This window comes from Camelina sativa, chromosome 20 (genome assembly GCF_000633955.1).
Source record: "Camelina sativa cultivar DH55 chromosome 20, Cs, whole genome shotgun sequence".
Classification (NCBI taxonomy): domain Eukaryota; kingdom Viridiplantae; phylum Streptophyta; class Magnoliopsida; order Brassicales; family Brassicaceae; genus Camelina; species Camelina sativa.
The window spans coordinates 5,053,912-5,079,596 of NC_025704.1; the positions used below are offsets into that span (position 1 = coordinate 5,053,912).

At 35.0% G+C, this 25,685-nt stretch overlaps 6 protein-coding genes and 2 pseudogenes across 9 annotated transcripts; 2 read left to right on the forward strand and 6 right to left on the reverse strand.

Annotated features, from left to right (window-relative positions):
* LOC104769391 lies at positions 978–3,259 on the reverse strand. Its single transcript, XM_010493594.2, has 2 exons — positions 3,147–3,259; positions 978–2,852 (listed from the first exon to the last, which is right to left on the reverse strand). The coding sequence occupies exon 2, from the start codon at positions 2,844–2,846 to the stop codon at positions 1,878–1,880; it is 969 nt and encodes a 322-aa protein (XP_010491896.1). The 5' UTR covers positions 2,847–2,852; positions 3,147–3,259; the 3' UTR covers positions 978–1,877.
* On the reverse strand, positions 7,054–8,306 carry LOC104769392 (annotated as a pseudogene).
* Positions 12,931–14,373, reverse strand: LOC104769393 (annotated as a pseudogene).
* On the reverse strand, positions 14,513–15,277 carry LOC104772212 (probable glycosyltransferase At5g03795). Its single transcript, XM_010496848.2, has one exon. The coding sequence runs from the start codon at positions 15,250–15,252 to the stop codon at positions 14,626–14,628; it is 627 nt and encodes a 208-aa protein (XP_010495150.1). The 5' UTR covers positions 15,253–15,277; the 3' UTR covers positions 14,513–14,625.
* On the reverse strand, positions 15,485–18,276 carry LOC104769395 (probable glycosyltransferase At3g07620). 3 transcript variants are annotated; one of them, XM_010493597.2, is made up of 5 exons: positions 17,969–18,276; positions 17,291–17,800; positions 17,068–17,198; positions 16,370–16,724; positions 15,513–16,166 (listed from the first exon to the last, which is right to left on the reverse strand). In XM_010493597.2, exons 2-5 carry the CDS (start codon positions 17,792–17,794, stop codon positions 15,513–15,515), a joined length of 1,644 nt encoding a protein of 547 aa, XP_010491899.1. In that variant the 5' UTR covers positions 17,795–17,800; positions 17,969–18,276. The 3 variants fall into 3 exon arrangements, with proteins under 3 accessions (XP_010491897.1, XP_010491899.1, XP_010491898.1); XM_010493596.2 differs by having other exon boundaries at positions 17,291–17,820; XM_010493595.2 differs by lacking the exon at positions 17,969–18,276 and having other exon boundaries at positions 15,485–16,166; positions 17,291–17,794.
* LOC104769396 (mitogen-activated protein kinase kinase kinase 1-like) lies at positions 18,865–20,055 on the reverse strand. The gene is made up of 2 exons (XM_010493599.2): positions 19,560–20,055; positions 18,865–19,338 (listed from the first exon to the last, which is right to left on the reverse strand). Exons 1-2 carry the CDS (start codon positions 20,019–20,021, stop codon positions 18,979–18,981), a joined length of 822 nt encoding a protein of 273 aa, XP_010491901.1. The 5' UTR covers positions 20,022–20,055; the 3' UTR covers positions 18,865–18,978.
* Positions 20,398–21,786, forward strand: LOC104769397. Of its 2 annotated transcripts, none has more exons than XM_010493601.2 (3): positions 20,398–20,599; positions 20,724–20,842; positions 21,480–21,786. In XM_010493601.2, exons 1-3 carry the CDS (start codon positions 20,469–20,471, stop codon positions 21,503–21,505), a joined length of 276 nt encoding a protein of 91 aa, XP_010491903.1. In that variant the 5' UTR covers positions 20,398–20,468; the 3' UTR covers positions 21,506–21,786. The 2 variants fall into 2 exon arrangements, with proteins under 2 accessions (XP_010491903.1, XP_010491902.1); XM_010493600.2 differs by having other exon boundaries at positions 20,402–20,599; positions 20,724–20,908.
* LOC104769398 (thioredoxin-related transmembrane protein 2) lies at positions 23,153–25,324 on the forward strand. The gene is made up of 9 exons (XM_010493602.2): positions 23,153–23,388; positions 23,490–23,546; positions 23,646–23,715; positions 23,798–23,839; positions 23,930–24,003; positions 24,397–24,467; positions 24,558–24,643; positions 24,744–24,850; positions 24,955–25,324. Exons 1-9 carry the CDS (start codon positions 23,197–23,199, stop codon positions 25,015–25,017), a joined length of 762 nt encoding a protein of 253 aa, XP_010491904.1. The 5' UTR covers positions 23,153–23,196; the 3' UTR covers positions 25,018–25,324.

A 25,685-nucleotide genomic window follows, 5' to 3' on the forward strand; every position in this document is an offset into this window, starting at 1 on the left:
TAATAGAGATCTCATAATTTTCTGTATCGTCTTCCTGATGACTTTTCTCTTCACTTGGTTCCTCTTGAACCTTTTCATTTCCGTCTCCCATTTTCTTTTTCTTTCGGGGATTTTTATCTTTAGAACCTATTGGCCTCCCCCGTTTCAATTGAACTTTAGGCTCATTAACCTTTTTCCCATCGATTTCCTCTCTAGGAATTTCAACTCTTGATGGTGCATTTGCAGCGGGAATATGTGATTTTGTCACCCTTTTTGTATCTGTGAACGCATCTGGTAATTGATTTGCCAAATTTTGTAAATGTACAATTTTCTGAACTTCCAGCTCACGTTGATTCGTAGGGGGATCAAGATGTACCAAAGATGGTGTATTCCATGTAATCTCTTTTGGTACCTGTTTAATTCCTCCCCCTAACGCTGGAAATTCATCTTCATTAAAATGGCAATCAGCAAAACGTGCTGTAAACATATCACCAGTTTGTGGTTCAAGATAATTTATGATACTCGGTGATGCATAACCGACGTATATTCCCAATCTCCTTTGTGGCCCCATTTTTGTTCTTTGCGGTGGGGCTATAGGAACATAAACCGCACATCCAAAAACACGGAGATGAGAAATGTTTGGTTCTTGACCAGACGTTAATTGTAAAGGGGAATATGTATTGTATGCACTTGGTCGTATTTGGACCAACGCTGCAGCATGCAATATAGCATGACCCCATATAGAAATTGGGAGTTTTGTTCTCAATATCAACGGTCTAGCAATGAGTTGTAACCGTTTAATCAAAGATTCAGCCATGCCATTTTGTGTATGAACATGAGGGACCGGATGTTCAACATCAATTCCCATTGACATACAATATTCATTAAAAGCTTGTGAAGTGAATTCACCAGCGTTATCAAGCCTTACTTTCTTTATGGCATAATCAGGGAATTGTGCTTTTAACCTGATTATTTGGGAAATGAATTTTGTGAAAGCCGTATTTCGTGTTGTCAAAAGACACACATATGACCATCTACTAGATGCGTCAATCATTACCATAAAATAACGAAATGGCCCGCATGAAGGGTGAATAGGTCCACATATATCACCATGTATTCTCTCTAAGAATATTGGCAATTCATTCCCGACTTTGGTTGGCGATGGCCTAATTATGAGTTTTCCTTGAGAACATGCATCACATGAAAACTCACCAGAACAATAAATTTTCTGGTTTTTTAACGGGTGGCCATTAGAATTTTGCACAATTTTTCGCATCATGATTGAACCAGGATGTCCAAGTCTCTCATGCCAAATCTTAAACGTATTAGTAAACTTTGAGTTTACTGTAACATACGATGCGAATACATTTATTTTTGTGCAATATAATCCAGAGGATAACATTGGTAACTCTTCCAATATATGTTTTTCCTCGGATTTGATGCAAAGATATTCAATGCCATTCTTATTCATAGTCTTTATATGATATCCATTTCTTCGGATATCTCTGAAACTTATCAAGTTTCGTTGAGACTTAGGGGAATATAATGCATCTTTTATTTCAAATTTTGTTCCCCTTGGCATTGAAAAATTGGCTTCGCCAAAGCCCATTATAATCTTTGCATTTCCAGATATAGTGCTCACGCCTTTAGCAGAGTCATTCATTTTAAGAGAGGAGAAATATTTTTTATCTCTAAATATTGAGTGCGTAGTAGCACTATCTGCTAGACACATTTCTTCATCCTCAATCTCAAAAGTTGACATTTTCTGGAGATAAAACATTCATAATATATGCATTAATATATAACAAAGTCTTAGGAGATTTAAAATATATTACAAAAAGACTTTAAACACCAAAAGTTTTACAAGCATATTTTACATAAAGATTTTAATCGCATGATTATCCACTCTCTTGATTGACGAGGAAATCTGCGATATCCAGATGAGTTTCATCATTGAGACCATGGTAGGAAGGTCCAGCTTCATTTGAGATGAGATTGGTCTCAACGTCTCTTTCTTTTTCCTTTTGAGACGCTTGATATAGATCGGCCAAATGCTTTGGTATACGACAAGTTTGGTACCAATGACCTTTCATGCCGCATCTGTAACAACTACTCTCATCCTTTTTCTTTATAACACGGCTGGCATCATTAGAATAGTGACCTCTTCCTCTACCTCGGCCACGACCTCCTCCACACCCACGACCACGGCCACGGCCTCGACCGCGTCCGCGTCCTCGTCCTTGCCAATTATAACTGGATGAAGCAACATTCACTTCTGGAAGTGGAGCTGATCCAGTTGGGCGAGTTTGATGATTCAGCATCACGAGTTGATTATTTTGTTCAGCAACAAGAAGAACGTGCATTAACTCAGAAAATCGAGTGTATCCTTTGGTCCGGTATTGTTCTTGCAGGATTACATTTCCAGGATGAAAAGTTGAGAGCGTTTTTTCGATCATATCATAATCGCTCACTTCTTCGCCACACAAAGCCATCCTGGAGGTGATTCCGAACATAGCGGAATTAAATTCACCAACACTTTTGTAATCCAAGAACCGGAGATTTAACCACTCATGTCTAGCCTTTGGTAAGATCACATATTTCTGGTGATCAAACCTATCTTTGAGTGATTGCCAAAGATCTACAGGATCTTCTTTCGTGATGTACTCGTTTTTCAGATTATCGTGGAGGTGGTGGCGTAAAAACACCATGGCCTTGGCCTTATCCTCATCTGACGTCGTTTTCGACGGATCGATGGTGCTTAAAAGCCCATCCGATCTCAGATGCATTCGTGCATCCGATGCCCATGTCATATAATTTTTTCCAGATACATCAAGGGCAAGGATTTCGAGTCTGGCGAGATTTGACATAATTATCTACATGAATAATAAGTCCATTATTAATTTATTCATGAGATTTTGAGGAGGCAGAGCCTTCCATAATATAATATAAATCTTAACATATGATCGAGAAGGCAGAGCCTATCTTTCTGATCAAGAATGTAGATCTATATGATCAAGGAGGCAATGCCTACCATTATGATCAAGGAGAAGACATAGTCTTTTTACTCCGTAAATATCTCATATATATATATATATATATATATTCTTGAATTTAAAGGAATTTAAATAAATTTTAAATAAACAAATTCGACATAAATTAGATGTTACCTCAAAAGAGTGATCTGTATAGAAACGGTTGGATCGGTTGAAGCAGAGAGACGATCGTGCTGATAACGTAATATAAACTATAACTATAATACACCTATATGTGATAACGTAATATAAACTATAACTATAATACACCTATATATGTATATAGTTTTCTATAAAGTAAAACAAGAAATATTAAAGAGAGGGAGAGAGAGAAGAGGCTACGAGAGAGTGGGGGAAGAGTAAAAGCTTTTGTCTTCTTATTATCACTTTCTCATGTTGTACAATTCATATTTATAGTGGAATGAAAGAGTTATGAGTCATACTACTTATTAACATGGTAATAACATGTGTGATGACATGTGTTGATGGATTAATCAACTTGTTTTACAACAAAATACACTATTTCTTTTTAAAAAAATCCCGGTGATCCTACTCTTCCAAATATATATACTCTGGCATTAAATCTAATAATTTTTGACAATTATCTGCACTAACTGATATATATCCAGACCTAATTGGAAATATATATATTTACGTCATCCCCTAATTATGAAGAATGAGATCGCATGTAGAATTTATCTGGAGCTCTAATTGCTAAGTCAAATTCTATATTTCTGTAGTTGTGTAAACTTAATTTTTGTAAAAAAGGTTGTAAAGTTNAGGAGAAGACATAGTCTTTTTACTCCGTAAATATCTCATATATATATATATATATATATATTCTTGAATTTAAAGGAATTTAAATAAATTTTAAATAAACAAATTCGACATAAATTAGATGTTACCTCAAAAGAGTGATCTGTATAGAAACGGTTGGATCGGTTGAAGCAGAGAGACGATCGTGCTGATAACGTAATATAAACTATAACTATAATACACCTATATGTGATAACGTAATATAAACTATAACTATAATACACCTATATATGTATATAGTTTTCTATAAAGTAAAACAAGAAATATTAAAGAGAGGGAGAGAGAGAAGAGGCTACGAGAGAGTGGGGGAAGAGTAAAAGCTTTTGTCTTCTTATTATCACTTTCTCATGTTGTACAATTCATATTTATAGTGGAATGAAAGAGTTATGAGTCATACTACTTATTAACATGGTAATAACATGTGTGATGACATGTGTTGATGGATTAATCAACTTGTTTTACAACAAAATACACTATTTCTTTTTAAAAAAATCCCGGTGATCCTACTCTTCCAAATATATATACTCTGGCATTAAATCTAATAATTTTTGACAATTATCTGCACTAACTGATATATATCCAGACCTAATTGGAAATATATATATTTACGTCATCCCCTAATTATGAAGAATGAGATCGCATGTAGAATTTATCTGGAGCTCTAATTGCTAAGTCAAATTCTATATTTCTGTAGTTGTGTAAACTTAATTTTTGTAAAAAAGGTTGTAAAGTTACTGTTCATGCTTCTTTACTACGTGATCATAGATTCGCTAAAAGAACGTGGAAGTAAGCGCTGCTACAATCCATTAATCTGTAAAAAAATAGTACTCTCCACCAAAAGAAATACTAAAGGTAATGTAAACACGTAACAACCAGAGAAAAAAACACATAACAACCAACGACGTAAAATATCATTATTTATCTTAAATAATATTCTTTCCGTTTCAAAAATATAAGATGTTTTAACTAAAACATACAGATTAAGAAATCTTTACTTTTAACAAGTTCAACTAATCAAAAACAATACTGCATAATATAAAATACTAAACTAATATAAAAGTTGCATAGAAACTTATATTATGAAACAAAAAACTTCTCTAGAACATCTTATATTTTGAATTAGAGGGAATATTAAACATATTTAATTTGTTTCACTCTATTGATAAAAAAATAAAAAGGATATCTATTTTAAATATTTGATCATTCCATGTCCTGATGTCCCACGCTAGCTAGCTCTCGTAAGAAAGTCTTAAGGGGTAAAATCCAAAACATTTCATATGTTTTAAACGGTGTCAGTGACATCATTTTATCATTATTGTAATAGTTTTGGTGACAATAGTCCTTATCTTTCATCTTTATCTTTAACCAAAAAAAAGACACTAGTCTTTATCTTGGACGAAGCTTGTCGTTGTATGTTTTATAATTAACAAATATCATGTTGAAAATCTACAAAACTTTTGGAATTTGCCAACTGTTAGATACATTTTACACTGATTAGAGAGAGTAATTTTAGCTTAAATCGATATGTAACCTCGAGTGGAATAACGATATGACTAAGACAGTTCAATTTTATGGATATTCCACTTTAGACCAAGTAGTTTATGGATCATCACATCTCTTTTTCATGATTATATAATTATCATAAAAAACGAGATGTTGGGAGTTCAAAAGATATGCATTTGACAGGACTAGACATGTCGGTATGTCACCATTCTTCATTCTCCCCATATTATATGATCATTCGTCATTCATGTCATATAGACTCAGATTTATAATTAAGTCTACATTCATCTTAGGGGTAATTACTATTTATAAGTGTCAACTAGTTCCGTCTTTTTAGTTTTTTAACCTGTTCCAGTAACACTTACATTTTCTCAGTGGAAAATACTAACATCCTTTAGATAATAACATTCTCATTTTGCTTTAACATAAATTACCCTTGCATGCTGTCCACATAGTAATAACTAAAGGACATTTTCTGCAATATGAAAATTTTTCACACAATTCGAAGACATTAACAAACCTTTAAAAACTTTCAGTTAACAACACTTTTCAAAATTTCTTGTGTATATGTTTCCAATATACTTAAAATCAGCTTTTAATATCAGTATGTTCCACTATTATAGAACAAAAACATTAGTACGTAGTTTCTCAGCCTTTTCACACATTTTTAGATACTCTTTTTTTTTTTTGTTGAATTTTAGAAACTCTTTTTCATAACTTTCTCATGTAAAACATTGGTAGTCGTTTTCATCATTCATTGACACTTTTATCCTAAATAAAATCTAAATCGCAAATTTTAAACTCTAGTTCCGAAATCATTTTGACAAAAATTTAATCATATCCCCAGATATCAAAATCCAAATTCTAAAACCAAAATCTTAAATCCTATTTAGCTTCTTAAACTCACGAAAAGAGTGATGCCGCCGCAATGGTGGTGGTAGAAGTGTTTGCGACAAAAGTTTGGCTAAAAAGAAAACAAGAGAAGGCAAGAGACATAAAATGAAAGAGAGAAGGAACTCATTCATTTTAATATTAAACTATTAAGTCTTGATCTATACATTATTTTTTAGTTGATGCATGAAGATCATAATGAAACTATGATAACTTTGCCTTTAATCTAACTTACCGTAGAATCAGAACCAAAAAAGAAAAAAAAAACACATTTGTGGAGCTAGCTAATCAGATCTGATTTTATGATAAGCCTTTCTCTTTCTAATTCTAAAATAAAACGAGTTGTGTGATGCTATTTTGTGGCTTATATTGTCCAAGAATTTTTTCCTTTTTTTGGACAAAATATTGTCCAACAATTTAAGTGGGAAAATTTGGTCATTAATATACTAATAGATGAAATAAAGTATTGCATGGATGTATAATATAATATATGTGGCTGTGTAATGTTCGCGTCAGCTTTGGACAAGTTGCTCTCGCTTCGTGTTTTTCTCTTCTTTTTACCCTAACGTAACTCACTGTCTCCGTTCCATTTATGTCGACAAAACAAAGTATTAATCGATAGTGATCAGACTCAAAAAATTTCAATTAATGATTAAAGCGAATTTTCCCATAGTTTTCGTCAAAGAAAAAAACAAAAACAAAAACACGCAACAGTTTTGAACTTTTGATGATTTGCATAATTGCAATATCGTAAAGTTAGTGGACTTTATTTTTATCGCTTATTCATTCACTTGATGAGACTTGCAAAAATATTTCACTTTTTTCCCCCTTCTTTTCCGACAAACAAAACCGATATTTATATATAAAAGAACACAAATAGAGTTTTGTACACGTATCATTATGGAGCTCACACACGCACCCGAAGAAAAAGAAGAAGAAAAAAAACCCTTTCTTAGCTAACACCACAAAACTCAAGGACAAAACAGAAAGGGCTTTAAAAAAAGTGATTAAACAAAACATTAATTATGGTAATTATATAAAATAAACTGTTAAAGATCCCATGACAAGCCATGGCTAAAATTAGGGATGACTCCGTAACCGTAGTTATCATCCGACGACTGTCCCCACGGCGGCGGATATAAACAGTAGTCCATTGAGTCAGAGAACACGAACTCGTTCCCAAGATTAGACGAGTCAACGTCGTAACTCGCTCCAAGACTTGGCAGCTCCACGATCTCACCGAGCTCCTCCGACTCAGTCCTCGAGAGGTCCATCACCAACACAAGGGACTCAAGCGAAGACGTGGAAGATAAAGACGAAGAGGACGACGAAGACGTGGAAGATGAAAACGACGTCATTGGTTCCATGTGAGCTGCTTTGAGAGCTGCTGTCTGAATGTCTCGAGGGCTTAGCGAGACGGGTCGAGGAAATGAGTCAGCGAGTTCAGGGAAGTTAAGTATAGCTGAGGTTCCTTTTATGCTCAGAGCCGCTACGTCGTGTGCACGCGCCGCCATCTCCGGCGTCGGGAAAGTTCCGAGCCAGATACGTGACTTCTTCCTCGGCTCACGAATCTCCGACACCCATTTCCCCCAGTTCCTCATCCTTACCCCACGATAAACCGGGTGTTTACCGGAGTCTCTCTCACGTTTCGTCTTCTTCTCGTTTTTGCTCTGCTTTGCTTTTATGACTCACTGAGTTAGACTCCGAGTTAGGGACTAGATGCTGAGTCACTCTCTCCGAGCGGAGGTTGTAGTATTCCTCCACGGACGCACTACCTGCCATTGTTTAGCTTAGGCACAAGAATATATCGTACAAAGTCTATTATTATTCTGATTGCTTTCTACGATTCGGATCCCAAGATTTATGCTAATAGAGGAAATAGGTTCAGGGTGAAAAGGAAAAAATATAAGTTTGAGAACTATTCAAAATGAGGAAAAGAAAAGGAAACAGGGCAGTGTGTAGTTAAGAAGAAATAAGGGAGAAACTGAGTGATATGAGAAGAAGAAATGTTGGTGAAATTTTGTCTAACACTTCTCAGTCACTCAAAATATTTATACGCATTAATATTTTGGGTACGTGGTTAGAGAGAAGGAGGGGGGGTTTATAATGGGACCAAAAACAATGCAATAAGTCTATTGAATAAAGGAAATGGACCCAATGGCTCTATTTATTTTGTTTTGTTTTTCTTTCTTTAAAGACCCACTCTATTTTTTTATTAGTATACATTGCTATTAGTATAAAACGACACACTTGGGGGGTCACTGTTTGCTTTAATGGTTCTTAAAAATCATATTATGCAACTAAATTAGGAAAGCAAATCAATACTTCTTATATAAAATGATTATGAGACGACTATATTTAGAAGGGTGTTGAAAAACGACTTTGTCCCTGCCGGCCGGGTACGTAAATTATATGAAATTGTCTCCANTTTGTCCCTGCCGGCCGGGTACGTAAATTATATGAAATTGTCTCCGAGATGAACATGGTGAGACAAGTCTTTTCTGTTTTTTTTTTTTTTTTGTGTGGTAAAGAACTTTTCACCTCAATTTTACTGTTTTATTATCCTTTACCCTGATTTTAGACTCATTGTATCATACATTTGCATTTACATATGCCTGCTCATGTGACGCCAATCGATATATGCACATATATATATAATGGTTGGTATTCTGATTTTGATTCGAATTAAATGCAAATACTTTCTTGTCTTTCAGAATCTTTATATGAACATGTAAATCAGTATATGTATTAAAAATTTCCTTTTGATGATTTTTTGTTACGGTACATATTAGAATCATTTTTATTTTATATGCTGCAGGTAGGTATTAATCATTGTAAAGAATTTTAAAATCATAGTACGTAATATGATAATTAACATCTGTCCTAGTCTTGATCTGATCTACAAAAACAATCTATATATCAGCCAACTGCTATTAGGTTAAAATTGGTTCTAAAAAAAAGAGAGAGTACATTTTCGTGTAATAATACAAATAAAGAAAAGAAGTATGCAAAGGAAACTTCAAGAAATGTCAAGGGACATTAACTTGTTCAATCATGGGACCGTATTTGCGTACCTATAAGGACGAGTTTCTGTCAAAGACACACACTATATATATATTAAAGTCTTCTATTAATCATGCCCAACAAAAAAACGTCTAACTAATCATCATTTTGCGTTTTAATTAATTCTCAAATAATAGCTATATACTGTATAACTTATAAGTACTTGCAAGTTGCAATGAACGACGTTGTTTGTTCCTCTCGTGTCATCAATTGTACTTGTATGCATTTATATTGATATTTGATCATATACATATAACTAATTATCAATATATATACATATATATATATATATATAGTTATATGCTAATTTTCTCAAAAGACCGAAACAGATCAACTGCATGCTTATAAAAGACTTAAATTCAAAATGACTCGTAAGTAGTTTTTATACATTTTATGCTAAATCACCATTTAATTATGTGAGATTCTTACAAGTCTATTACTTGAGATGAAAAGGAAAACTATTCATTGTTTTGAATAAATGAAGAGCAGTACTATACACTAAGTATACATCAATACATGACGAGACGAGAACGATTTAATTACAAGATCACCTCAAACCCCATTACATAATCATGTATTATAAGTTTATAACTAACTTATATGAGTACTTTAATGAATATAATGCTGTATATAGCAATGTGATACGTGGCTGTTTTAATTATACAAGTTGCTTCCTTATCCCCTTTAATAAGATCGTTCAAGCTTCTAGCTAGTTACTCATTTCAGAATTTGTCCTTTAGTTTATGAATGGAGACCATCTCAATAAGCGAAGCGGACCCACTTCTAAATAGAGGGGAGAAAACGATTTATATGTATTTAACAAAAAAAATGTATTTTACTTTATTTTTATTTTGGTCAATTTTATTTGTGTTTATTTAGGCAGACAAAACCAAAATATCAATATCTCCCCGACTATGGTTTTATTAGGTATACAGACCATAAAGTCGAAATTTTTTTAAAAGGTCCAAAATAAGCCTTTTGTAATAGAACGTTTCTTCCTCTTCTTCATATTCTTGCTTTGTGTTCTCGTCGTTTGGTAAGATTTAAAGATATATATATCTAGGGTCAAAGATCCTTAGCCAAAAAGGAACAATTATATAGGGTCAGCGTTCAATTATGAATGTAATGCAATGATTCTCAGATAGTTCCGATAGATCTTGTGAACTAATTTAAAAGTTTAAATGATTTTTTAATACTCTATTTTCGATAGATTTGTGATGGAGTTTATTTGATTTTATATATAGGAAATCAAGCCACATGTGTTAACAAAAATATGTCACAATTTTTTAATTGTAATTAACAAATTCTTACAAAAGTTTAAATGATATTACATTTAGCACCGGACATCAAATTTTTAAGGATTCTAGAAGGCTCAATATGTTTTCTTACAATTGATTCGCTAATTCACCTCTTTCTAACACTTAAAGTTGTCCTATCTTCGGTTTGGACCATTATAACCGCAAGACCACAATGGTATATGTAGTAATTACACTTGAGGTGGGTTTACATAGGTACATTGTGTTGTTTTCAGAATAAAGCACATTTATATTGAAGTTAGAGAATAAATATATGCTCTCCATATTCTTCTCTGACCAATGAAGTATATAATTAAATTGCAGTTGATATCATGGCAGGTAGTTTTTATTCTCTACTCAAAGTATATATGTACATAAAATATCACTATCTTGTGTATATGTTCATTTGATAGACAAAAATTGACAGATAGAGAAAAATGAGACACGTCGAGATGTAGGACATTTACTCTTAACATGTTTTTGCTTTAGAGAGTAGTCAACGAAACACGCAAATTGTTGTCGTTTGGACCCATCCACATCTTGAATTGCTAAATATATTTTTTTAAAATCAATTTCGATCGATGAAACATGAAAAACGATATTAATCTGCCTTAAGACATTGATCTGTGCCATCTTAGTTGATTTAACAACGTAACATACGCTGATGAAACTACAAAAACGTACGGTATCAGTTAATTAAGTTCAAACCCTATTTTTTGTATCAATGCGGTCGTTATCGGATCATATTTTAGATTCGAATTTGATAATACGTGTGAGTTATATACATGGCAGAAAAAAAGATATTTTCGTTTTAGATTGGGACAGACAAAATTTGTTAAGATACTCGTTGTCATGAAGATTTCAATATATTTGAGATTTTGTTTGTTTTAGGAAATGGGGATAATTTAGTTTTGTACACTGGTCTATAAAGGAAAAAGACAAACAAAGGCAAAAGTATTTTTACCAAAACTATATTGCTATATACGTATATATTTACATATTAATATGATAAGAAAGTCGTATTGGGATTGACAATGTATGCGTAATAGTGTGATTGGTACTATTTATTTTAAGATTGTTGATAGATCAGTGTGACCAGTCTAGAGAATTCATTTATTTTTCCGTTAGAAAATCATTAAATAGGATTAGACCTTTCAATGTATTGGATCATTCTTCTTCACTTACCTTTTCCTAATGGCTATCACAGACATAAATAACTGTATGAAAAATTAAAAAAAGTTAAAATGATGAAAAGTTAGAAACAATTAAGATTGTGTAAGAGACGGACAAAATACAAAGAAAACATGATTCTGACTGAAAAAGTACATCAAACATCAACAGTCAAAATTCACCATCACCATTTATTATTTGCCCACTTCTATTTTTTTCTTTTTACTCCAAATTGTTTGGCAAGGAGAAAAAAACATATCATTATTGGAAGAAGATATTCAGGGAAATTAAAGAAGGTATTGACAATTGATTGAGTGCCTGACTATTTGACAGCTTCAGTCCTGCTGCTTGTTTGTCACATGCAATTGCTTATTTACTTGCTTGGTTCATGATATAGCCACACAGTGACTTTGATCAGTATGTTCCAAACGGGGTATTTTTTTAGAGGCACAAAAACCTTCTGCATGTTTTTGGTATAGATAATATTTCCCGACCGCGTCAGTAGAGTTGTTTTTAAGTTGTAAAGATAGAATTATTTAATGAACATGTTTGGAGATTATTAGGGTTGTTTTTGTTGGGTAGGAAAAAATTATTTAGCACATTCTTAGAAATTTAACAATACCTATTAGCACAATCAATAGTGAGAAAACATGAGATCAAATAGCTAAATTTTATTAACTTTTTTTTTAAATATATTGTGCTATCAGATTTTTCCCGGTTCCAAACATGCAATGAGTTCACTGAAGATTGGATGCACTTAAAAAGTGTTCAGGAATTTTGAAGATAGCATGAGCAACATTGAATATAGACTATGTGATCTTATATCTTGAGAGAACATTAATTATTAGAAACAGAGATATTGTGTTCATGAAATCAAATCATCAAGGATATTGAAGTCTGAATAAACTCAATACAAAAAAATTGTTATCTCTTCATAACCCAACAGTCTTATTGAATATGTGAGGCTGGCTCATTTAGATACACAAGCCATCTTTGACAGATTAGTGAATACGATGAGTCGATGACGGTCATGATGAGACTGCCATTGCCTATAACTTATCTAAATGTTGGCCAATGGCCATGGAGTCTGCATGCCTTTCAAAATTGTATAAGTCCGATTAGACAAATTTCTTGTAAAGAATTGAGTTACGTACGCATTCAAAGTAAAACAGTTTCAGCAGTGTTAGGTTAAGATATTACTAAAATTGTATCTCATGATTCTTTGCTTCTACACCAACAACTTCTACACATCTCAATGGTCCATTGACAAGGACCTTACAGGCTACAACAACGATCTCTGATCACTTATTCGATGAACACTAAGAGATAACTTAAGGTTCTTGATCTGATATCTGCTATTGGACATGTTTACCTAAATAAACGAAACAGAGCTTTTTAAAATTTGTATGGTTTACACTTTCCTTCTCTTGTGGCTAAGGATGAAATCATCGTCATCATCAACGACTTTCTTCTTCTTTCTCGGATCTAAACCGCTGTTCTTGGCCGAAGCAGATGTTTTCTGAGAACTCTCCGCTTTGCTAGTAAACGTTGGTGCAGGTTTACTCGGTGTCCCCATCCGAATTTGCTTCATCTTCCTTTGTTTTTTCTCAAAGGCTCGCTTCGCCTTATCCGGAGACAACATACCATGTTCCATTAGCCTGTCCCAACACATTCAAGACCATTATATAACAATGTATTAAAGTTGATCATAAAGACTAGTCAATATATAGTGTTTCTTTCTTACCAGAACTCAGCCATTTCGCTCCCTGGTATTTGTTTAGATAAGGATTCATAAAATATCCTCAAGGGCTCTCTCTGCAAATACAAAAAAACAGAGAAACCAATTAAGAATCAAGAATATGAAAGATATAGTAAAGCATTCATTAGAGATGTTACTCTTATTATAACCTCTTCGGGAATATCAAACTTTTGTCCAGGGTAATGAATAAACCTTCTTCTCTCTTTTAGCTTTTCCTCTGGCTGCTGCTGCAGTTGTTGTTGCTGTGTTTTTCACAGGTATTTTGGGCTTTGCCTTCACAATATTAATATGTTACAAGTTCACGTCATGAATGCTGAATTCATGATAAAAGAGTTCTCCATATAAAATCATTATCATCAAACCCAATTCTAATTTCATCGTTCAATATAATAAGTTCGATCTACAACTAATCCGAATCAACCAATAACTGATACCGATCTACAATTAATACCTGTGTTTTCGCCGCGACGGTGGAAACAGAGACTTTTTCCCGATTTGATGATACCTGTGGTTTCGCCGTGCCGGTGGAAACAGAGGATCTGGGTTTATTATCCGACATGATCGGTCTGCTACTCGTAGAGGAGGAAGCGATCTTCTTCTTGTCCTTAATAGACGGATCGATCTTGACTCTGGATGAAAGAGAAGAAGACCCATCGCGTGGCTCGCTCTTAGCTGAACTTGGTCTTCCCTGTGTCGCCATGAATATAGCTCAGATTTAGTTCAGCTACCTTTTTTGTTTTTGTTTTTTTTTTTTCTGCTCGAAAGAAGAATCCGACAACGATTCTTAGAAAAGTGATGCAATCTTCCGATTAAGTCTTGCCGCTTTCCCATTGTTTATGTAATGAAACGGTAAAAAAAAAACTGAATAGTTTTAACGGTAATTTAAAATTTACACACTCGCCCAAAACGAAAGAAAAATTCTGCTAATTTATATATATAATAAAATATTTTCATTAAAATTAAATAAAATTAAATAAAATTAAATATTTAAGTTAAAAAAATCATTAACTCAAAAATTTATATTTTATTTTAATTTACTTACACACAAAAATATAATTAAACAGAGAGAGTAAGTAAATCGACGTAACAATCCCATAATCCTGGTTAAAACATATGGCTAAAACGTCTGAAAAACCCGGTTATACCAAACCGAATGAAGAATCGTATGAAATAAATCGTACCGAACCGGTTCACCATCATGCCACATGAAATGTTTTTGAACCTTCGACACTCTCTTCTGCATCTCCACGTATCTTCTCACCGGGATCGATACCAGAATCTTCCTCAGATTAGGAATCTCCTTCTCCGGCACGAACACGGCGAAAGATTCCCAGTTAAGAATCTCAAGAAACGGTGGCACAAAGTTATCAGAGATAATCACCGGAACGCAGCCGTAAAGAATCGACTCCACCACTCTAGGGCTATTCACCTCGTAACCTTTAGCGCAAACGCAGTATCTGCTTCGTTTCATGTACCGGATGTACGATTTGTGATCGACACGGTTAAAGATCTTCATATCTGGCTCGGGTCTCGAAGACCAATGGTTAAGCAAGATGGGTCTGACGTAACCGTGTAGGTTTCCGGCGAAGAAGGCGAGGATGGTTCGCTTGGAAGGACGGTTACCTCCAATTTTTCCGTTAGGGTTTTGTGACGAAGAGACTTTTGTTTCCGGCAAAGAGACGTCTTTTCCGACTACGAAGTCTACTCCGACATCAGCGTTACAGAGTGATCTAATGCAGTTCATGTATGGCCCTCTAGTCTCAGCTGGAGCCTATTTTAACAAATATTAACTTACATTAATATATATATTTTTTTAAACGCCAATATACTTATATATTTTTTGCATTTAAATATATATTTCACTTTTCCATAAAATATTATATTTTTATAGTTTAAACATAAAGATACACTTTATTCTAGCTTGTAAAAAGGAAACCTAAANACACAGAGAGTAAGTAAATTGATGTAACAATCCAACCGATAATCCTGGTTAAAAACATATGGCTAAAACGTCTGAAAAACCCGGTTATACCAAACCGAATGAAGAATCGTATGAAATAAATCGTACCGAACCGGTTCACCATCATGCCACATGAAATGTTTTTGAACCTTCGACACTCTCTTCTGCATCTCCACGTATCTTCTCACCGGGATCGATACCAGAATCTTCCTCAGATTAGGAATCTCCTTCTCCGGCACGAACACGGCGAAAGATTCCCAGTTAAGAATCTCAAGAAACGGTGGCACAAAGTTATCAGAGATAATCACCGGAACGCAGCCGTAAAGAATCGACTCCACCACTCTAGGGCTATTCACCTCGTAACCTTTAGCGCAAACGCAGTATCTGCTTCGTTTCATGTACCGGATGTACGATTTGTGATCGACACGGTTAAAGATCTTCATATCTGGCTCGGGTCTCGAAGACCAATGGTTAAGCAAGATGGGTCTGACGTAACCGTGTAGGTTTCCGGCGAAGAAGGCGAGGATGGTTCGCTTGGAAGGACGGTTACCTCCAATTTTTCCGTTAGGGTTTTGTGACGAAGAGACTTTTGTTTCCGGCAAAGAGACGTCTTTTCCGACTACGAAGTCTACTCCGACATCAGCGTTACAGAGTGATCTAATGCAGTTCATGTATGGCCCTCTAGTCTCAGCTGGAGCCTATTTTAACAAATATTAACTTACATTAATATATATATTTTTTTAAACGCCAATATACTTATATATTTTTTGCATTTAAATATATATTTCACTTTTCCATAAAATATTATATTTTTATAGTTTAAACATAAAGATACACTTTATTCTAGCTTGTAAAAAGGAAACCTAAATAATGCAAAGAAGGGTTTTAAAGAACATCATACCCAATCATGGCAAGCGGTGAAGAAATGATCAGAGCCGTGAGTTCTATTCCAAAAAGTGTAGTTGGAAGAGATAAGATCGATGTAGTTCCTGAGATATTTGACAAGATTTCTACGACTATGAGAATCATGAACGTAAAGTTTCTGTTGAAGTATTCTGGAACTGAAAGGCAAGTAGAATAGATGAGCTTTGGTGGGATCTTTTGTCAAGAATCTATGGCTACTCTCCATTAGTTTCATAAACCATCCTTCTGATGCGTAAATCCCTTCCATCATTGCTTCTGGCTGATGGAAGATTGGTCTGTCCCCTTCCGCGTAGACGTACACTTTAAGAGTCTGTTCCATTAGCTCATAGCTCCTACAAGAGATTGACCATTTTGTAAACCATATTTTTTTTCTTATTAACATATATTATTTGGTCTTAAATCTGACGACTGAGAAAAGACCAACGACATGAAAACAAAAATTTGTTTACGTATATGTATGTTTGCTTATAGTTTAATTTTTTTATCTTAAGAAATTCATATTTTTACTGAAAAGTTAAAAAATATATAAAATGCGAAGCCAAGGGCAATAACCAAGATCGAAAAACACTAAAATATTGTGTTTTCCTTTTAATGTAAAATCAAATGCTGACACAAGAATTAGGCCTGTCTACTCTTATATAGTTCTATATTTGTCAGATTGGTTAAACGGTAAACCTTTTGAAAGTAGATAGGTTATGGTAGAGAGGCGCATAAAGAGTATCATCCTTCTTGACCAAAGCGGCGTTCTTGATCTTGTCTCTTGCAGTTTTAAGCTCTTCGTCCACTTTTGATCCCCAAAGAGGTGCCTATGAACATGAAAAATAATAGAAAAACAGGTAATGAACAGAGTTATGAGTAATAAGAAACTGGAGCTTATGGTGTAAAATCATTTGCATACAAGTGAATTTTTTGGATCATTATGCCGCTTCCACATCATATTGTTCATCTGAGTTATTGATATGACAACTAAAGGTGGCTTTTTGGTGTTCCTCTGTTCATGTTTCTTGCGGATTCTAGGGATTTTGGGTTGAAGAGAATGCAGAGAACTAGTGGTGGTTTCATTGCCTTTACTTTGCCGAGAAGCTTCTGTTTTGGGAGCATCATTCAGAAACTTGTGCTCAAAACTCTTCGAGACTTTCGTTGTGCTATTATACGGCTTGAATCCAGACGATGCTTCTTCTTGAGATGCAAGAAACGTTTCATTTTCAGCACTTTTGGTGGTGTTATAATTGGAATCTCTGAACTTAGAAACGTTTACATTTCCAGGTGAAAAAATAGATAATGGTGCCAGCTCGAAATACTGAAGGCCTAAAACGAAGGCAACAACCAGAACCATGAGAAGAACAACTCGAGAACATGTTTCTGCTCGGCCTAGAAACCGCAAACCCCGAATTTGATCCATCACAACCTGAAAAAGAGCTTAGATTTCTATTGAAAACAATATTAGTTTTGTCTAATAAACTCATCAAAATCCAAAACTAAATACACCAACTGTAACTAATACATGAACTTTAAGGCTAAAAGCTTATGTACTGATTCATGAGGATTGTTCCAGAAACAGAACTTGATCACTTACAGGGACATCAGAAAAGAGCTGGTTGATATATAGAACTCTCGGATCCGAGAGGTTCTTTGAAGTTTCTTGGAGTGATCATCATAAAAAAAAAAAAACTAGACAAATAATTAACAAGCAAAGAGACAACAAGACAAGGGAATCGATGACTTTTAATTTTGTACAATCAAAAGTCTTGACTAATTAAGTATACCAGACAAAACAATGTTTTGGATTGACAAGCCAACAAGGTATGATAATAACTTTTCTCATATTTCAGAAGATACCTCCTTAATTATCTATGTTTGGTCAATTATGGCCCATAGTTTTCTTTTCCAAAAGCTGCCTCTGTTTTGTTTTTTTCCTACTACATTATTTTTAAACATGTAAACCATAGCTACTAAAAATATCACCTAGTCAGTTTTCCTACACAAAGTACTACAGCATATACTTACTTATTTTTAGTAGTTGACTTGATTAATACTATATAGTACTTGTAGAACTTAATATCTTACACAATCCAAGAAAATGTATATATAAAAGGGCTCTCAAAACAATGAGCTTATATATTTGAAGTTTGAAGTTCAGTGTCAGCGTTTGCATCCCGCACTCTGCTCTACAACGTGATCCAGGCATTGGAAGTTGCGCATCTCTGTATTTTCCCCAAGAGAAAATTAAATCCTCAGAATCATTTGTTATCTACCATTGGTTAAAGTCCTCAAAATTAAATCCTTAGAAGTTGCTAAATTTTTCTCACTAAACGCAAAACTATTAACTGCAAAATTTTTGCGTACCTTAAAAAAAACTTAAGTACGTACCTAACCGATCTCCCTCAACATGCCAAATTTTTAATGGTTTCTACTGATATATTGCGAGGGCGAAACTATACCAATTATCTCAATAATCATTGACCACATATGTCAAACAATAAAATTAATCTTATATATGCAATGAAGACCTACAATTGTTGTTAAATGTACAGTATTTTGTTTAAAATGATAATAAGAATCACAACAATCAATCCTTCAACTTCCTCAACATGGCCGTTGGCTCGTGCCAACACCATCCCCTTCCTCTTCATCAACGTAAGGAGCAAGATTCAAGTAACAAATACCTTGGCAGTTGTCATAACTACCACCAATATTAGGACTCTTACTAGAACTATTGGCTCGCCACCGTGCACGGCATACAACGCAGATGCCTGGCCGCCGTCCACGACTCCTCCTCCACGCCAGCATGCATTCTTCATGCACCTTGTTCTTGCAGACTTTGCACTTCACCACCGCGAGTTCCTTCTCCTCGCCTCCACCATTTTCGCCGTTTACACTTTTAATTCCGTTAATATCGTCTAGACATATTGGACATGTTGCTGGCTCTTCGTCCACCTCATTTTCCTATTCAATTTATCAAATGATATATTGTTTAAACATTGATTTTTTAGGATAAGAAAAACGCAACCATTAATTAAATACATGTAAAAGATTTAGGTTCTTATTTACATTTTCGTTTTGGATATATTTTTATGTAAACGACGTAGTTAATTTCTTAAACAAAATGTTTAATGAATTTTCATACGATGGCAGATGTATACCTCAGGGTAAAAAAAAAGTCTTACCATTTTACTGGTGGAGGAGGATGATTTAGTAGTATCGCCAGGTTGAGAAGCGGCGGCTGAGAAAAGCTGAAGAAACCGTTGCTGGAGATGAAAACTGGCTAGGCAGTCAGGCCGTGTCGGTGCTGAAAGCAGGCGGTAGAGGAGACATGGCCGGAGTCTCCGTTGCCTTAGACACTTATCATCAAGAGGAAGCCCAAGAACTCGGATCAAGACAAACAAGATGTGTTTGCACGGTTTCTGACGGTCGGGACAAGTACAAGTCGGTGTAGCCGTTAGCGTCACCGTGTAAACGTTACACGTCGCACCGAGAACATGAAAAGTTCCGCCATTTGGACGGTTGAGAAGACGGATCCGGTGACCGAGAGCTCGAAGTATCCGATCTGCCACCGGTTGAGCCAAGAAATACCGTTGGTCTCGGTTACTTACGTACGGAGATATTTGATTCGATCCGACAGATTCCATAGATTTTTAATAGTTCCGTTACAACAGTTGGAGATTATGCGATTACATATTTATATTTGTTGAGTATAAAGGTGTACAGTTACGTATACACGTCATGTAATTTTGTGAAGATTCTTTGTATGAAACAATGGCACACGTGTGGAATAACGGCGACGTGTAGGAGATCACAAAGACAGCGTTACACGAAAGGCGACGTTCATTTATTTGGGCTCAGGCAAAAAAAGTTCTCAACTATATTCGCGACCCAATTTAATTGATCTGAAATTTAGACGTCGTGTTGTTTTTATAAAGGACTGTGGCAAAGCATGACATTTATTTTTCATTGACTGTTGTCGAAAACGTCGTCGTTGAGCTTAAACCTCGTAAAAACCCAATCCTTTTTCTTGCTCGAAGTTAAACCTAGAAATCAAAATCTCAGCTTCAGATTCGTTTCGTTATCCGGCAAAAATGGCTTCTCGATGTCGATCTTTGTCTAAACCAGCGTTTTCTATGTTTAGATCTGCAATGAACAAGCCCTCGGTTCGACCCAAATCGGCTTCATCGTTTCTCGGCGTCCCTCCTTCGCCTGGGCTTTCGAGGTAAATCAGCTGATTGATTGATTTGATTTGTTTTTTTCCCCTTAAATGTGAGTTGTGGATTCGTATTCTGAGTGCCCAATTCATGTATTTTGTTAAAGGTTTGTTCTTTTTTGACTTTCGATAGGCCGATTGGTCAGCTGGGATCACTTCAATCGTTGCTTCCATTGTATAGTGCGGTGGCTTCAGCTAGATTGACTTCGTGCCTCGGTATCGATTCACAGAATTCTAGGTCATTAGCTCAGGGTATGCTCTGCAGTGCGAATCCAGGAGTTTGATATTCTTCCAAATGTTTTGTGTTTTAGTATATCTGTAAGCAACTCTTTTATGTTTTACTCTTTGATCTTTGCATAGCTTCGAACTTACATGTTGTTTACTCTTGGTTTCAAATTAGAGCTTTGATTCTCTTCATTTAGAATCTGTAGCAGTTTATAGCTGAATTGGAGTGTTGCCTTTGCTGGATAGCTCTGTGCAACTTTGATACCTATCTTTGCAAAAATGAGTATTGACATTCAGAATTCAGAAAATTATCACAGATCTCAGCTGTTTTCAACTTTCCCGTCCTGCTCCGCATTGGTTTGATCTTGCTTTGCTATTTCTTTCACATTGTGCAGTTTCATTAGGACTATTTGCAGTTTTTTAGTGTACTATTAGTGTTTGCAGGGACATATAGATTCGTTGGTTATATGCTCATGAAAGAATTGTTTTTGCATAAGAATCTTGTAATTGGCTTGAAGATGAAAAAGATGCCAATTTGGTGTTGCTCTTTTTCGTCATCTACTCTTCTTTGAACTTTTTGTAGTGTTATTGATTGAAGAATACATCAACTGAGATCAGTTTTTATGGCACATATGCTAATCTATGTCTATCATGAATCTTGCAGAGCTTGGCCTAAGCGTACCTCGATAATGAGACCAGACTCGAAGAAAAATGGATTCGTTTTTAGATGAGATTCTCCGCATTTTTTGCTTTTGCTGGTCTAGTTCAGTTCACTCAGATCAGTTCTCTGTTTTATGGGTGATAATATACTCTCTTTCTTTTGTTACATTCCAATTAAGCAACACTATGTATGTCTTTTGGAATTTCTATGTTCAACACATCAAAGATTGAACAATAATAGTGTCTTGTCTATGCCATTGGGTTAAGCGCCATGGTTTAGCTATTTCATTATTGGCTAGTTTCTTTTGTTACTTGATTATGTATTATCAGTTGTTATTCAAAATATTTTTTATTTAGGATGGATTAATCTAGTGATATATAACTATCAAAATGATCTACAGTGTTAAAGTTGAGCCAACCCCATGCCATGAGATGGACCACCCAAACAAAACTCTATGTAGTGTGTTAAAACACCTTACCGTTTTCTAACATTGCTCAAAAATTCAATAAACGCCTTGCCGTTCTCTATCATATAAAACGACGTGACGTCTACTGTATATTCAAACAATAATTACCTTTAATTAGACTCTGAGCAAATTTGCAGCTCTTCTCGACACGAAGAAGAGAGCCAAACAAAAAANGTGTTGCCTTTGCTGGATAGCTCTGTGCAACTTTGATACCTATCTTTGCAAAAATGAGTATTGACATTCAGAATTCAGAAAATTATCACAGATCTCAGCTGTTTTCAACTTTCCCGTCCTGCTCCGCATTGGTTTGATCTTGCTTTGCTATTTCTTTCACATTGTGCAGTTTCATTAGGACTATTTGCAGTTTTTTAGTGTACTATTAGTGTTTGCAGGGACATATAGATTCGTTGGTTATATGCTCATGAAAGAATTGTTTTTGCATAAGAATCTTGTAATTGGCTTGAAGATGAAAAAGATGCCAATTTGGTGTTGCTCTTTTTCGTCATCTACTCTTCTTTGAACTTTTTGTAGTGTTATTGATTGAAGAATACATCAACTGAGATCAGTTTTTATGGCACATATGCTAATCTATGTCTATCATGAATCTTGCAGAGCTTGGCCTAAGCGTACCTCGATAATGAGACCAGACTCGAAGAAAAATGGATTCGTTTTTAGATGAGATTCTCCGCATTTTTTGCTTTTGCTGGTCTAGTTCAGTTCACTCAGATCAGTTCTCTGTTTTATGGGTGATAATATACTCTCTTTCTTTTGTTACATTCCAATTAAGCAACACTATGTATGTCTTTTGGAATTTCTATGTTCAACACATCAAAGATTGAACAATAATAGTGTCTTGTCTATGCCATTGGGTTAAGCGCCATGGTTTAGCTATTTCATTATTGGCTAGTTTCTTTTGTTACTTGATTATGTATTATCAGTTGTTATTCAAAATATTTTTTATTTAGGATGGATTAATCTAGTGATATATAACTATCAAAATGATCTACAGTGTTAAAGTTGAGCCAACCCCATGCCATGAGATGGACCACCCAAACAAAACTCTATGTAGTGTGTTAAAACACCTTACCGTTTTCTAACATTGCTCAAAAATTCAATAAACGCCTTGCCGTTCTCTATCATATAAAACGACGTGACGTCTACTGTATATTCAAACAATAATTACCTTTAATTAGACTCTGAGCAAATTTGCAGCTCTTCTCGACACGAAGAAGAGAGCCAAACAAAAAAAAAAAAATGGAGAAGAAGCGTGAAGGAGTAATGGAAGCAATGAGTCGGATCGTATCAGATCCTTACTATTTCCTCCATTTCATGGCCTTCTTCTCTTACCTTCCGATTCGTAGCTCCGCCGCACCCTACACTTCACATCGACTCTTCGACAGAGAAATCCAAGCATTTCTAGCGTTCCTTATGTTTTCCGCTATTAAGGTTTGTGTTCTTCTTCTTCTGTATATAAATCGAAATTTTCTTAACTCTCTTTACTTCTTCACTTCTTCACTTCATTGATTTGTGCAAAATTCGTTTTGTAGATGGTGAGGGAAGAAACATGGGAAGCTTTCGTTGCCGATAGTTTACTCTACGCTAAGGTTAACAAGACTCTCGCCGATTTCAGATTCCGAAATTGTTTGTCACTTTTAAGATTCATGTGAAATCTGCTGATACACATTTGATTTACTCGCGCCCAGATCTTTCTCATAGCTGTGTCGTTGATTATGGATTATCGAGCGGCGATCTGGTTTAGTGTCATATTTTCAGGTGAGCTCAATTTCAATCTGTTGATAGATCTAGCACCGTGGTTGAGTCTTTCTAAGTTTGATTTGAATGTTTCCTTTTGCAGTTATATATCTATTAGCTCAACAACCAGCATTTAGTAAATTAGGTATGGGGAAGATTCTTCAATTCTTGCTTTTCTGTGGATTTTTGGGAAACAAAAGTTGTTTTCTTTGTAAAATGCTTAAACGTTTTTCAGGAACTGCGAAGAAGCTAACACCTATGCAGTTGGAGGATTTGCTATCAGATGGGAGCACAACAAAATACTGGTTGGTACGTTGCAACTCTTGGCTTTATCTTCTACTTACTTGTGTTAATGTTGTTGCTCTTTTCGAATCAGAGAGGTTATGATTTTTGGATGATACATTTGAAAAACCAAGGAGTAGTATTTGGTTTAACAAAATGATTTTATTGCATAGAGCAGAGTTTACATTCTGATTCTAACTAAGCATGCTGTTTATGAAGCTAGATAATACTTATAGTAGCCTCCCCTTACCATTATGACATCAAAGTTTGTCTTTCTTTTGTTTAGCTGTCAATCAATTACGAAACAGAACTGATCTGCAACATCTAGTAAAACAATGTATGAAATTGGCGCAAAAGGGTACTGTTGTAGGTTTTGTAGCGACTTTTTTATGATGATGTGCCTTTTCACACCTTTTGCAGATAGAATTCTTTGCATGTAGTTCAGCTAAGTGTGTTCGTTCAAGCCGATGCTTTCCCGAGCTCTCCATAACGTAAGCTTTGTGTAAGAATACATACACCCTAGTTTCACTGGTAGTCTTAGGAGACACACTCACTCACTCACTCTTCTTCCGTTTCTTCAGGTACTCGAATAATCTTTTGTCTTTCGGAACTGTTGATCTTGGACTTTTCCCTAATACTGCAGCGCAGTTTGGAATATCTCTTGCCGGTAATAATTCTTCACTAACTCATTTATTTGCACAAACTCAAAAGCACATCTAGAGTCTCTGTTTGTGGAAGCAACTGATCATATTGTGTGACACATATAGGTGGAATGTCTCAGCTTCCAACATACATATTGTTTGAAAAGGGTGTCGAAGTCTCTCGGTTCCCAGACTTTTATGTTGATGCTGCACCTTCTTTACCCATAACCAAGGTTTACATGCTTTGACACAATTGGCAAGAAATCAGTTTTTTTATAATGGCTGCATTGATTCTCTTTAAGGCTTTAATGAATTCCCTTATTGTTGATGTTTGCAGAAACTTCTATGTCAACATTTTGAGCTTGATCGGCTTCTACTTGACTACATAAACGGATCATAGTCGGAGAAAACGGGTAATCGATATACAACTTTCTGGCTTTCTCTTGCAAGAGCAGTATGAACACACATCACCACAATCATCAGACTATTTCATTCGTTTGTTTGTTCTCTTATAATGGGCATTTTTGGTGAGGCTCGCGGGAGAAAACGACAGTATTATACTTTAGTGCTATATAGAGATAGAAAAGATTCTGTTGAAATCTTACGGCTTGAAATTTCAACGAAGTGTTCTTGAATATGATGGTAATGAAATATCAGTTTCTAACATTTACTTGAGTGCTAATCGTATTCATGACTTTTGAGGCTTATTGGCACTCGTACGTCTCTTATTGTGTTGTTTTCATGTGCTTTAACTACGACCCATTATCCTACTTCCTAGGCTATATATCCATGTGTCGATGTGTGGACTAGAAAATTACCATCAAATGAGAAAAAAAAAATTGAACACAAAGAAATTTGAAGAAAAAATCAACTTAATTAGAAAGTATACTCGACCTACCAATTCAAAAATATGGATTATATAACGGGGTTGTAAATTTTGTTTATACTCTTTCTTTCTTCACGAAAGTAAAATTAGTTGTAAATACGATGAAGATGTTTTTTGGTAAAATAAAAAGAGTCGATGGTATATGTATAATTTTAATTTATTGTAACTTACCTAAAAGGTTG

What these genes read in the sequence shown, in the direction of transcription:
- LOC104769398 (XM_010493602.2), top strand. Translation starts at nt 23,197, where the DNA reads ATGGAGAAGAAGCGTGAAGGAGTAATGGAAGCAATGAGTCGGATCGTA. An exon ending in ATAGTTTACTCTACGCTAAG is followed by an intron (nt 23,547 to 23,645) that starts GTTAACAAGACT and finishes ACTCGCGCCCAG; the next exon opens with ATCTTTCTCATAGCTGTGTC. An exon ending in GTTTGGAATATCTCTTGCCG is followed by an intron (nt 24,644 to 24,743) that starts GTAATAATTCTT and finishes TGACACATATAG; the next exon opens with GTGGAATGTCTCAGCTTCCA.
- LOC104769395 (XM_010493595.2), bottom strand. Translation starts at nt 17,794, where the DNA reads ATGGATCAAATTCGGGGTTTGCGGTTTCTAGGCCGAGCAGAAACATGT. An exon ending in ATGATCCAAAAAATTCACTT is followed by an intron (nt 17,199 to 17,290) that starts GTATGCAAATGA and finishes TCATGTTCATAG; the next exon opens with GCACCTCTTTGGGGATCAAA. An exon ending in TCACCGCTTGCCATGATTGG is followed by an intron (nt 16,167 to 16,369) that starts GTATGATGTTCT and finishes TTGTTAAAATAG; the next exon opens with GCTCCAGCTGAGACTAGAGG.
- LOC104772212 (XM_010496848.2), bottom strand. Translation starts at nt 15,252, where the DNA reads ATGAACTGCATTAGATCACTCTGTAACGCTGATGTCGGAGTAGACTTC.
- LOC104769397 (XM_010493600.2), top strand. Translation starts at nt 20,469, where the DNA reads ATGGCTTCTCGATGTCGATCTTTGTCTAAACCAGCGTTTTCTATGTTT. An exon ending in CCTTCGCCTGGGCTTTCGAG is followed by an intron (nt 20,600 to 20,723) that starts GTAAATCAGCTG and finishes GACTTTCGATAG; the next exon opens with GCCGATTGGTCAGCTGGGAT.
- LOC104769396 (XM_010493599.2), bottom strand. Translation starts at nt 20,021, where the DNA reads ATGGAATCTGTCGGATCGAATCAAATATCTCCGTACGTAAGTAACCGA. An exon ending in CCTCCTCCACCAGTAAAATG is followed by an intron (nt 19,339 to 19,559) that starts GTAAGACTTTTT and finishes TAAATTGAATAG; the next exon opens with GAAAATGAGGTGGACGAAGA.
- LOC104769391 (XM_010493594.2), bottom strand. Translation starts at nt 2,846, where the DNA reads ATGTCAAATCTCGCCAGACTCGAAATCCTTGCCCTTGATGTATCTGGA.